The sequence below is a fragment of the Poromitra crassiceps genome (assembly GCF_964638095.1).
Source record: "Poromitra crassiceps genome assembly, chromosome: 18".
NCBI classification, from domain to species: domain Eukaryota; kingdom Metazoa; phylum Chordata; class Actinopteri; order Beryciformes; family Melamphaidae; genus Poromitra; species Poromitra crassiceps.
Window position 1 is genome coordinate 27,692,513 of NC_139636.1, and position 13,396 is coordinate 27,705,908.

Genomic DNA, 13,396 nt, shown 5'->3' on the forward strand with positions numbered 1-13,396 from the left:
TAAACTCACTGATAGAAATATCACCTGTCTCACTCTTTATGTTGTGTTATTGTCAGTGTGAATACAGTGTGTAGAAATCAGAAGCTTAACTCCCAACAGCTCATAGCTCAGTCAGCTGAGCGGCTGAGCGGCTGTGTCGCTGTCTCTGTCTGACAGGTAGACTGTTGGTTCGATTCCTGATGGAGGAGACATATTACAGCACTGCCCTGTCTTTAACATCACCAGCGTAGCGCCTCCTACAGGCAGATACACAGAGCGACACAGCGCCTCCTACAGATCCACTGAAATGGACACTGTGGACAGACTGCAAAGAGATCCAGACATGTCATATAGTGAGTCTAGAGCAGTTTTTCAAAAAGTTATTTTTACGCCTAGCAGCAGCCAGGAGGAGCAACCAGAACAGTTACATAAAACATATTTCCGATGTCAGTAAAATTTCAGCTCTCTGTGGTTTTCTGTCTCATAACCCTCTGCTCATGTCTCTGCAGAGGTCAGGGGGGGAGAACATCCCCCCCCTTAGCTCCAGGCAGTGCCAGCGGAACGGGATTAGAACCCACAACCTCTGGCCCCGGTGTCACTGTGTGTATTATTCCTTCACACCACCAGCTGCCCTTCACACTCACAGCTCTTCTCCGGGCGCTCTTGTCTCTTCCCTCTGCCTGTCATTATTCAAAACTGACTGAGGCTCGAACCCACGACCGCAAAAGTGGCTGAGGCCTCAATATTGCCGGGCAGCATGCCTACTCTCTGTGCCACCAAGTCAGACTGATTGAATGAGGTTTTCTCAGGGCTTTAAATTACTCTTTCCTCTGGCTGTCGACATTCAAAGCTGACTGAGGCTCGAACCCACAACCTCAAGAGTCACTGTGGCTCAAACCCACAAGCACCAAACTGCTAGACAGCAATCCAACTCTCTGAGCTAGTGGGCCATAGTGATTAAGACTAGACGATTAAAGTATAGTCTTTATGCATCTTAAAATATGTTTTGAAGGGACCTTTTAAGTTGAATAGTATTTGAATTATATTAATATGACGTGAGTTTCTATTCGCCTTGCACAGAAAACCTTTTACTTTTATAAAAGGAAAAGGGGCTAGTGCCGCACTAGCTTCCTCCCCTGTTTCCAAGCTCACCAGCCACCACTGATGTGCTTATACAGGCGGAGCCATCAGTAACTGTAGGAGCCTCCTCAGGTATAGATGTGCTTATACAGGCCGAGCCACCAGTAACTGCAGCAAAACACAATCTGGCCTGTCATTTGGATTGCATTACTGCAGAGTTGATGCCAGGGAAACCCTGCACTTGATTGGAGTCAGGGTCGTGTCTTGAGGCGGACCCTAACCCTCTGCACCGTTCATTTAGGGCCAGTTAATCTCCATGACCTGCTTTTCAGGTGGCACAGCCAGCCCAAATCAAAACACACGCACACAAGTGCCTTAACACATGTAAGTCAACTACGCCTTGTGCTTTTGTTACTTTGTCCCACTGTGAACATAACGTCTCTGGGTAGAGGAGGTCAGAGAACCTTAACGACATCGCTCGTGTAACAGTTACTAAAGAGGTGCGGCTGAGAATAGTGGCTTATTCAAATGAGGCTTTTTGCTATGCATCTCCCTTGTAAAGCCGGGCAGACCTGCAGCTGAGAGAAAGGCTGCAGTGTTCTCTGTCTTTGCCACTTGGTAGTTTGACGCCCGCTTCGGGGCTGAACATCACAGGAGCGGCTGCTGAAGAAACAGGTTGTATGGGTCCTTGCACACAGCCTGCCTGTGGTGCTGCCTGAAGGACTGCCATGGAAACAAGGATTGTGACAGGCTCCGGGGGGATCCGCCACAGCTGCAGGCACTTCCTTTCTGACAGGCTGATGAAGACATCACTGCCACCACGCCATGCACGACAACAACAACAACTAGCGGAGAGGAGGGGGAAAAAAAACGTGATCAGACAATGTTAACTGCTGTGTGGCTCAAATGTTCATTAGCAAGCTTGTAAAACATCCAGGGGACTTTCTCCACTGCATCCGGGGACCATATTGCACACAGTAGTGACTTCCTCTGCAGAGATTTGTAGCTTTCCCAGGAGAACATAAATTGAATAAATAATTCCTTAAATATGATTACACCTCTTTGACGAGGGGTGGGTGTATGTGTGTGTGTGTAAGTAAGCGACTGCGTGCGTCGGTGCGTGCGGGGAGGATTCGAAGATTGTTGTAACCCCGTCACAGTCTTGTGTTTTGATCCAATGACTGTGAATGATATTACACAGGGAACATCCAAGTCCACAACCTTATGCCACAGATCTGACAGCTTGGAGGCAGGCAACCGTATTCCCACATGACCTGTCGTAATGTCACTGGCAGCCTTTGCCTCGTATATATATCTACTGATGACACAATGTTATTTCAACGTGTCATTTTGCTGCGCACCAAAGTCACGTCTGGCAGTAATGGGCGAGAAATTCTCAGTCAAACTGGACTGCATGTCATTTAAGATGGTCGATTCTGTATATTTCCTTACGCTATCAGAGAGATTCAGATGGCCTCGTGTGGCAATTTATCTGTTTGCTCAATTGTACCCTGGGAGGGTTGCTTAATTGGTTTCACCTCTTGGGGACACTTCATTGGGTCTCGTGCCCCCCTCCCCCCCCCCCCTCCCCAACTCCTGCCCTCCCCCCGACACAGCCCGAACCACCCCCCAGCCCCCCCCCGAACCACCCCCCAGCCCCGATGGAGCCAAGAATGCAGGAGGGTTTCAGCCAGTGTGTGGGATTTAGCTCGTCAGAAGCTCAGGGTCACCTCCACACCCCCTCACTTTGAAACGGACCCCTGGTGGCAGCTCCTGGGAGAGCCCAGTGATGTCTCTATCAGCCTGTCAAAAGAGATAGCCCGGGGCTCCAGCAGGTCCCCCTGAGCCAATCAAACTCTTCACAAAGCACAGACGGATGCTCTTTCACCAGCAGAGGAGGGGGGCACCCGGCTCCCCCACTCACTTAGAACAAACTCCCATTGCTGCGGTCCAAGCCTCACTTCAACCCAAATTCAATTCCAACTCATTTAGAAAAAAAACACACAGAGTTACTCAATTGTCAATTGTCTACCACATGAGAGTGATGTGAGAAAACATGGCCACTTTTCAAAATATGGCATTTTCTATAGTGTGGACTGAGGCAGTCTGTGTGAAGGCACCACTCATAGCTTGTTTTTCTATGTCAACACTTATAGGCTAAGATGAAATAGTAGATGTATGAAGAGTAACTCATATATCCAGTCAATTAAGCAGTGTGAACTTTTACTCTAAAATATCATGTGAGAAATATATATAAACAAGAAAAGATACCTCAACAGACACAATAACTATTTTATCCCCCTTATCAGTTAGTCTCCTAAAGTCAGGTCATAAGCAGTGTTGAATGTAATGAATGAATGCATTTCAAAATGGTATGTTTGCACATGTTTGAACTTGTGTGCTATACACTTGTTTTTCTTTTGTTTTGCACTAACTGTTGTACTGTATGTATTACGTGGCAGCCTGTATGTCCAAGACAAATTTCCCTCTGGACAATAAACTAATCTTGTTCAATCTTGAATGAATGAATGAATACATTATATATATATATATATATATATATATATATATATATATATATATATATATATATATATATATATATAAATACATATATATGTATATATATGTGTATGTATATATACAGTACATGTATATATATATATAGGCAATAGTAATTATGTGACGGTAATGAAAGAGCCATTCAAAAAAATAATCAGACAATACTATTACGACTGTTGGAAATGGCTGCATGAAATCTGGGCAAAAGGCCCTCTCGATTGATTATCTCTTTGTATGTTAAGTTATTAATGCACAAATTGATGGAAGAGATGATCCTGTACATCCCTCCACTTGGAGACCCATTGTGGAGAGACACATGGGAAAGCCGTGTGTGTGTGTGTGTGTGTGTGTGTGTGTGTGTGTGTGTGTGAGACCATTAGATAGGCGAGGTGGTTTTAATGGAAATGTAAAGCACTAAGTGCTGAGGATGGAGTGTGTACTCTCTCTGAGATGAGCTCTTCGTCTCATCTGGACCCTGGCTGTTATTGTGAGAAGGCAACAAAGCAGTGCATTAGGAGGCACGCTGCAGCTCGCTCGCTAACCAAGGCTCAGCGGTGGCCGGTGTGCTGTGTTCTGTAATCAGTTGTGTTTAGTGTGTATTCAAGTAAAGAAGTGGTGTAATCCATCCTCACTACAGTGCCGTTGTAGGAGGGGGAAAAACACCTCAAACTGATCAAGATCTGAGAATCTTTATTCAATATTCATTGCAATTCTCTATTTAGTGATGCATACTAGTAAGTAAAAATCCATATGAGTAGAACTTCAAAAGTAGTCAGTGTAACATAACATTTCTGTACAAATTTTAATTCAGAAAAATGGCAGTTTGGCCTTGCCAGCTGGGTCTGCTTAATTATGAAGTCCAGGGCAAGTGGACAGTTTATTCTTATCCTTCAGTTTTGATGAAAATAAGCACATCTATTTTTCAAAAAGGACATTACATACATAAATATTATATGCAAAAATATATGTATATATAGGAAATACTGAGGTAAAGGAATTATTATTTACAGTAAATCTTAGTGACCGGTTCGTAGGAGAAAAACGATAATCCACAAAAATAGAGGAAACACCCGCACACTGTCTGTACATCACAAAATAATACAATTATTAGGAGGCAACATTACAGTCATGGATATAAAGCACAGTCAATAGTGTTTCCTGCTAATAAGTCGGGTGTGTGACAAAACACACTGGACAATTCAGCATGATTATTGGAAAATGCATTGCAATACACATTGACCTTTTGACCTCTAATTATATTAATACATGCATAATGCAAAAACGAATATTGACACGGTTTGTTTTCTGTGAATTGACAAGCTTGTGTTTTTAACTTTACCTTAAGGCACATTTCTCAGTTTCACCAAAGTCAATAAAACGCGTAACGGGGTGTAAGAGGTAAGCTAAGCCTTTCATTGCTTTTCTAAATTGTCTCCGTGGATGAAGGCAGAGCTGTGCAGAGCAGAGCGCCCTCTTTTCTCTTTACCTCCGGGTCTGTGATTGACAGCGCCATGTGCTGCCCTCCCGGGCCGCGGTGCTGCACAGCCCCTGTCAGAGGGGGGCGGCGGCGAGCGCACAAGCCAGAGAGAGAGGCTGGCTGCCCCTCAGCAGTGGGGGGCAGGAGAGGGGGGGGGGGGGGGTAGGGTGGTACGGTGGGGGTGCGCGGGGTCACGGGCTCTGCTGGCACTGGAGCATTGTTGTCAGACGGAGTGGGCCGTACCATTTTCACACACACACACACACACACACACACAAAAAGGAGAGCGCGGCCTTTTCATCCAGCGTGTCCGCGCGCCGGAGCTCAGCGTCTCCTGCGTGGCTGGTTCTGGATGGTGGGCGCTCTGGGCTCGCTGTGCTGCACCTGTAAAAACAAACAGGAGTTTGGTCAGAGGCAGGTAATCCGAGCTCAGTGGAGCGCACGGTAATGGCTCCCCTGAGGAGAGCTGGTGCAGGGGAAAGCGAGGCGGGCTCGCCTGTAATGAATCATTTTTTAAACACAGGAGCAGAGGGGATTAATCACAGAGAGGAAGGATTTGAAGAGTCAAGGGTTCCGTACCAGCGTACGCCCCCCCCTCATCCTCCACCACAATCACAATATTAGAAACAGACATCAACTGTTGCGATGACCTGCCAGGCCAGTGAGGGAGTTGTAAACTGCATAATCACTCACCACAACTTATGTCCCCTTAAGAAAACTTTGTAAAAAAGGCTAAGAATAGCCGAGGGCATGTGTTGTTTAGGTGGAGAGACGCGACCAACACCGGTGAACGTATAACTTTCTCTGTGGCAAATACAGGACCTCGAAATTTGACTTTGATTTCTTTCGGGGGAGGGGGGGGGGGGGAAAGAGACCTGAAAGAGACCTGAAATATGATATTTGAACTTACAACCTTGTTTCCTTTCTGCGAGCTATGTCAGTAGAATTACACTCAATGCCCAACATAATTTGACTCATGTTTCACAGACTCCCATCTTTTTCAGAAAATTCTTTGACATTCATGCAATAAGATGCAATTGTCCATTTTTTCCAAATCACAATCCAAAAGGAGACTGATCATAGGGAAAACTGAAAGGGAGAAGCTTGAAATTTGAAAAAGTTGCTTTTGAAGCATGCTTGCCGAGCTCCCACAATACGGTGAATGTGTTGAATAAAAGGTAAGAACTCTATGCTAATGAGCGGCTCTCCATTATTAGAATGGGAAATGGAATGTGGGAACAAAGTGGCATCAGAACATGAAAATGTCCTCAGAACTGACAGATGCTTCTTCTTGCAGGACAGACACGCTGTTGTCAGAAGTCCTCGTTTGAGGCCCACTTTGTAGATGTGCACCAGGCACTAATTGCCAAGTCACATTTGCAAGAAAGACAGGAGTCCATTCTCAGCCTTTGTGCTGCATTTGTGTCCACACCTATCTGAGGAACGAAGTTCTAAGTCAACAAAAACAAAAATGTGTGCTCTATTGTTTTGGGTCTCCTGTGTATACGATGTTAAGGTTATTTTTCCACAGTACATAATGAAACGTACTCATGATGAATCTTAAGGGCGTTTTTCTTTTTTAATGATTCGAGGCAATTCTCAAGATGTGGTTTTCTCTTTTAAACCAGGCTAAAAAGTATTGTTTCCGTGCGATTTGAAAGTGAGTCATTTTCAAAAGCTTGAACGTTGTAACGTTGTATCCCCGTTGGGAAAGAAGACATACAAAGGATTCGGAATCAAAATTTATTCACCAGTTTGTTTTGCCAACTCAGTCAGCCAAATCTCAAACAACACAGCCTCCCCTCCCAACAACATCACAGGGAAATCAGCAATGGCTTGCAGCGGGAGGACATGAAGGGTGCGGCAGAGAAAGAGGCTGGGGTGAGAGAGTGTCTTCCCAGATCCAGACTTGTCAAGCTTTCTGGCTGAATTCTGTCTGCAGAGTACCTGGGAGACGAAGGCCCTGTGTGGCAACTCCATTTCCTGGCCAGGCTAAAAAATACAAAACTCAGTCGGAGAACAAGTGAACGCCCAGCGCCGCCCTGACAGCTCTCCTTAGCTGTGTGATGTAAATGCAAATGGCATATCAGCCGTGGCTAATATATAATCACATATGGCACCCAGCAGGACGACTGGGGCTCACCACTACATTAATTGACTCCTCCGCCCCGAAGTGACTGAGGCCACGTCAGAGCGTGTGCACTGACACCACAGCCGGGCGCGTCACCAGCCCTCTGCCCGACCCTCGGCCAATCACCAGGCGCGCCACCTGCCCTCTGCCGGCCCTCGGCCAATCACCGACCTCAATGTCGCGGCGCTACGATCACAGGGACAAAAGTGCTAATCACGGACACGGCTGCGGCGATGTGGCTGAGGACAGATCAGAGTCTCTCCACTAGGGCGACTACATCAAAACTGCACTGAGGAGTAATTGGGCCAGGGGTGCTTTAAGAGGCGAGAGTCCATTAATAATCAAACAAAGCCAGAGGATATTTCCTCAGCACTTGGGAATTGTGTTAGAGCAAATAATGCAGATATCTTCAGGGAATTCCCTCCCTATCTGTATGTAAAATTGGACCCTTACCTTTTGAACATCAGAAGGCACCCTCTTGAGGAAATCCAGTATTTCATTATTGTCAATAGTATGCGGCTTGCGCAGCTTCTTGGTAAATTTGTTAACGCCTGTGAAAACAAGAACACATTAATAAATAAAGGTGTCATACCAACCGGCATCTTTTTACAGAGCAAAAAAAAGAAAAGAGTTGTAACCCTAGCCCATGTTTCCACCAATGTGTTTCAAATTGCACTATGCAATGCTATTTCAATTGATCCCTGGGAGCCAAACTGAATTCAAGACAGACCAGTACAACTGGGACTTGTACAGCCAGAGCAATAGATAAACAATCGCGTCTATTATTTTAATTCAAACAGCAGGCACACATCCACGAGAACGTCCCAAATGAGCCTTCCAGTTTGGCTGCTCAACATGTGTTACTGTGTGACACCCAAAGGTAACGCAGGTCTCTTGGAATACATTAAAGGTATACTATGCAACTTTTCATTAAAAGGGTTAGGGTTCTTTTTTTATCCTTATAGAAAAGTTTCCCCTCAAGGCAGACGCTGCCCCCTGCCTGATTTTGGTGCTTTTTACATTTGTTTGGCCGGGACGTATTTAGGCGGATACATTGTGTAGAGGTCCACGTGGGTTGTATAGCGACCAGCCAGTAACATTGCTCACAGCGCTGTTGTGAGAGTGGATCGCCTCAGCAGAGCAGACTAAACAAGGAAATGGAGCTCCTTCCCAGATCATTTTGCGAGCTGTTTGGAGCTCATACCTCGATGGTTTGGAGGTATGTGTGTGTTTATTTGTGCTTTTACAACATAACCGTTGTGAAACTATCCGGAAAAAAAACTTTGAATCCCTGCCTTTCAACAGTTTTCTGGCTCTCTCTCTTCCTATGTATTGTCAAGCTCACTTGACCGCATAAACACAGAACAGCAAAACAATGTTCAACCACGAAAATACACAGGGCAGTGTCTGTCCCATAGACATAAATAATATGGACGTAGCTATCCCATTCAATTTCTTCTCCCTGGCGGAGTTCAAACGTTGGCTGTCCCCATCTTGATTTTATCGTCAGTAGAGTGGGACAGGCGATCTGTCAATCACCCCCTTTTCTATAATCTATTTTACTCCAAATGGGCGAGTTATATATAAAAAAATTACCGTCTTACAGTTGTTATGAAATTAGCTATATAGACCAAAAACCGTGTTTCGCCCCTAACTGGAAAGATGTTTAATCCTGTTACAAAGTCGGGCATTTTAACATGGGGAGATCTGCCTACTGCCCCCGAGCCCAAGTGGCCATTCGATTAATTGCAGCTTAAACAAAGACTTCCGCACCTTCCTGGGAAAGGGGGTGGGCTTGCCCACTGGTCTGTCCACATAAACAAACTGCCACAGTATTGTGTGGGTCAGAATTAATGTTTTTGAGGGGAAACTTTTCTATAAGGATATATATATATTTTTTTTAATTAAATAGTTGCCTAGTATACCTTTAACTAGCAGAGAGTAGCAACTCAAACCACAGCACTTCTCTTCCAATGTGCAGAATGAGTTTTCCTTCCAAATGTGTTGATTTCTTCAATCTGATCATTTCTCGTTCATCTATATTTACTTTTCACATGGGCTGCATAGCACAGAGAGAAGCCTACTGTATCTCTGGGGTCCTGCTGTAATGGGACCATTATATTCACAGCTTGGTACTGCCCGTACCTCAACGTGCAGACAAAGAACCTAAGGACTTAAATATGTGCAAACAACTTGAAAGGCTTTGCCTTGCAACCACAGCGATGGGGGTTAACTGGGGAGGCAGAGGAGTGTCTCAGAGTGTGCGTTTTTTTGTTTGATACGATGGTTTTTTGGTATCGATTGTGTTGAAGGCAGTTGGTTGTGGGCTTACAGCTGGAGGAGGAGAGCCTGTTAAGGGCAGCATCTCTCCCTGACCACTGAGAGGACTGTCTGTTCTGTATGACTACAGCAGATAATGAGAGGCTAGACCAGGAGCCTACAGACTGCCCAAGGACATCATGCATTATATACAGCCTGCTACTCTACCTCTTGCTTTGTTTTCCACACAAACCCTAGGCCCTGCCTCTGCTGGGCTCTGCTCGCCTCGCACACAGCAGCCCACATCCTGTCTGATCTCTGTGCATCTGCAGAGGTGTCGGGATGGGAAGTTCTTACTGTAACTTCATTAAATGCTGGATTTTGCTGAAGTTGGGGAGAATGCATAAGAGCTGTCAACTGGAACTGAGTTTTGCAACAATGCTGGTTATAAGAGTACTGATTTTTTTTAATCTTTGTTTTCTCTCCCCAATTGTACTTGGCCAATTCCCCCTTCTGCTGTGCCAGTCATTGCTCCACCCCCTCTGCTGATCTCGGGGAGAGTTGTAGACGAGCACATGGTCCTCCAGTACATCTGTCACCTGACAGCGGGGAGTTTCACCAGCAGGACGTGGTGCGTAGGAGGATCACGCTATTCCCCCCAGTTCCCCTCCCCCCGAACAGGCCCCCCCCCCAACCGACCAGAGGAGGCGCTAGTGCAGCCACCAGGACACATACCCCACCGGCTTCCCACCCGCAGACACGGCCAATTGTGCCTGTGGAAATGTCTGACCAAGCCAGATGTACCGCTGCCAGGAATTGAACCCGGGTCTCCGCGGTGGTAGGCGAGGCCTTGTACCTCTACACTACCCAGACGCCCCAGGAGTATAGATTTTATACTATTTATGAAAGGGAAAAAAATAGAACTTACCCCATATCAGCACAACGTAGCGCAGTGGGATATAATATAACACTGCTGTTGCCACAAACAGCACCAAGCAGGACAGGCAGGACAGGAACGGGACAGACCAGTTGAATATGCTGTGGATGAATGATTGTGTCAGATTAATGCGGATATCTTCAAAAAGAAAATTGCATGAAAATAATTTGAGTAAAATCAACACAGTAGAACAAATAGGAAATGGTTGAATTACTTCTTGATTCGTTCCCCCACGCTCGCAATTTCATCCAAAATGTTCTGGACGGTGATGACTACTTCCTGCACCATATGAATCTTGTCCATCAAACCTTTTCTTCCGGATTCCTAAAGAAGAAAAGAATGACAGACACTGATGAGGTACACTGTACTGTATGTCAACTGTTGGGCAAGGTAGACAAAGAGCACTTTCTCTCTGCTATTATGGCTGATGTATCTATTGAATGGCCTGTAATGAGCAAACGCAGAATATGTTCAGAATGCTGTTGAAGATGAGACGGACTCCGTGCTCACGAGCCGCTGCGTGGACGGCTGAGAGATCTCAGCTTTTGTCTGCGTCGCACAATAGAGCTGTTGCACAAGTGCAACACAATCCAGACTATCTGCTAGACGGAAAGTACCCAAAAACAACACAATCAAGACTATCTGCTAGTCGGAAAGTACCCCAAAAACAACACAATCCAGACTATCTGTTGTTAGATGGAAAGTACACAAGATGGCAATCCGCAATCAGGCAGACGAGACGACCTAGAGGAGAAGGGCCGGGGCCTGGCAACTTTGGAGAGACCCGCGTCTCAACGTGTTGTGACTAATCTGTCAGTCCCAGCTTTGAAGAGATATCTTGACCTATCCAAGCAGCACTGCTAGACATGAGCGAAACACCTCACCCTGCTCACAGTGCCTCCTAGCATCACTGCTAGACATGAGTGAAACACCTCACCCTGCTCACAGTGCCTCCTAGCAGCACTGCTAGACATGAGCGAAACACCTCACCCTGCTCACAGTGCCTCCTAGCAGCACTGCTAGACATGAGTGAAACACCTCACCCTGCTCACAGTGCCTCCTAGCAGCACTGCTAGACATGAGTGAAACACCTCACCCTGCTCACAGCGCCTCCTACAGTAGCATCACTGCTAGACATGAGCGAAACACCTCACCCTGCTCACAGTGCCTCCTAGCAGCACTGCTAGACATGAGTGAAACACCTCACCCTGCTCACAGCGCCTCCTACAGTAGCATCACTGCTAGACATGAGCGAAACACCTCACCCTGCTCACAGTGCCTCCTAGCAGCACTGCTAGACTTGAGTGAAACGCCTCACCCTGCTCACAGTGCCTCCTAGCATCACTGCTAGACATGAGCGAAACACCTCACCCTGCTCACAGTGCCTCCTAGCAGCACTGCTAGACATGAGTGAAACGGTGCCATGGCACTAGTCCGATACCTCACGAGTCCGACACCTCACGAGTCCGAAAAAAGAGGCATTGGACAGGGGATCATGTCTATGTTCCCCGGGTTCTATGTTCCCCGGGTTCTATATTCCCCGTTTTTCACTAACCCTAAACCTAACCTCCCCCAGACCCTAACCCAAAACCTAACCTCTCCCACCCCCACGCCTAAACCTAACCTCCCCCAGACCCTAACCCAAAACCATGAGGTGTCGGTCTCGTGAGGTGTCGGACTAGGGGGCAGTCCCCAGTGAAACACCTCATCCTGCTCACAGTGCCTCCTAGCAGCACTGCTAGACATGAGTGAAACACCTCACCCTGCTCACAGTGCCTCCTAGCATCACTGCTAGACATGAGTGAAACACCTCACCCTGCTCACAGTGCCTCCTAGCATCACTGCTAGACATGAGTGAAACACCTCACCCTGCTCACAGTGCCTCCTAGCATCACTGCTAGACATGAGTGAAACACCTCACCCTGCTCACAGCGCCTCCTAGCAGCAGTCAAACCAACATTGCACATCAAGTACCACTTGCTTGACTTTGTTTGAATGCACATGATGCCGGTGTGGGTGTGACCTGGCACACATGTTTGTAATGTAAACCCGGTGGACCTGCTGGCAAAGCAAAAGCAATGAGTCAATGTCGGAGGGGCTTTAGTCTGTCTCGGTAATGAAATAAATGTGACGACATCAAGGCTGGAAATGGCAAATAGAGTGTGTGAAGAGTGTGTGAAGAGTGTGTGAAGGCTTCCAGAGGCAGAGGAGGAGTGACGGGAGATAACACGAGGAGTAACACAAGCTAAAGAGGCCTGAGAAGACTCAGATCAAAAGGAGGAAATAATGACAGGGATGATGACAGAGAGGAGGGCGGAGGAGGACCAGTGAAAGGGAGAAGGGGAGTGTGAGTGTGTGTATGCGTGGGGGAGGAGAGGCTTGAGGTGTCTAGATGTTTAGGTTGCGAGCCCCCCAGGCCGTGTGTGGTGACGGCGTCCAGACAGACCGCCTTTATCAGAGCTTCATGAGGGGGGCCCATGGGAACACTGTGTCTGCCAGCACACAGAGACTCCCCACCGCCCAGGCCCGGCCTCCTCCACGACTCCCCACCGCCAGGCCCGGCCTCCTCCACGACTCCCCACCGCCAGGCCCGGCCTCCTCCACGACTCCCCACCGCCAGGCCCGGGCTCCTCCACGAGAGGCGCAGGAAGAGAGCAATTCCCACACTAGCGGAGCCTCCTCCCCCCCCACCCCCCACCGGCCTCGGATCTGGACGGACGCTGGAGGTTTTCGGGCGCGCTCCAAAAAAGGAAAAACTATCTCAAATATGCTTTCTGTGAGATAGCTAAAGAGATTAACATCTCTGGGTCTCCTTGTGGGGGAGGAGGGGAGTAGCTCTCTTTACGCATCATCTTACCGCACGGCGCTAGCATGGGGGCCGGAGCAAAACCTTCGACCCCTGTGTAATGTTCACGTGGGCCCTGTACTCCACATTAGGTGTTAATTGAGCTCTTTATCCGAAGTTTTCATT

The 13,396-nt window shown here is 47.2% G+C and overlaps 1 protein-coding gene across 1 annotated transcript in view; it reads right to left on the reverse strand.

Annotated features, from left to right (window-relative positions):
* Positions 1-4,296: 4,296 nt before the first annotated feature.
* mctp2a (multiple C2 domains, transmembrane 2a) overlaps positions 4,297-13,396 on the reverse strand; it is a 49,011-nt gene continuing 39,911 nt past the window's right edge. The window contains exons 20-23 of the mRNA XM_083654496.1: positions 10,640-10,749; positions 10,417-10,526; positions 7,683-7,780; positions 4,297-5,482 (exon numbers count right to left, since the gene is read on the reverse strand). Of these exons, the coding sequence (XP_083510622.1) occupies positions 5,423-5,482; positions 7,683-7,780; positions 10,417-10,526; positions 10,640-10,749 (378 nt within the window). The 3' untranslated portion in view covers positions 4,297-5,422. The remainder of the gene's footprint in view (positions 5,483-7,682; positions 7,781-10,416; positions 10,527-10,639; positions 10,750-13,396) is intronic.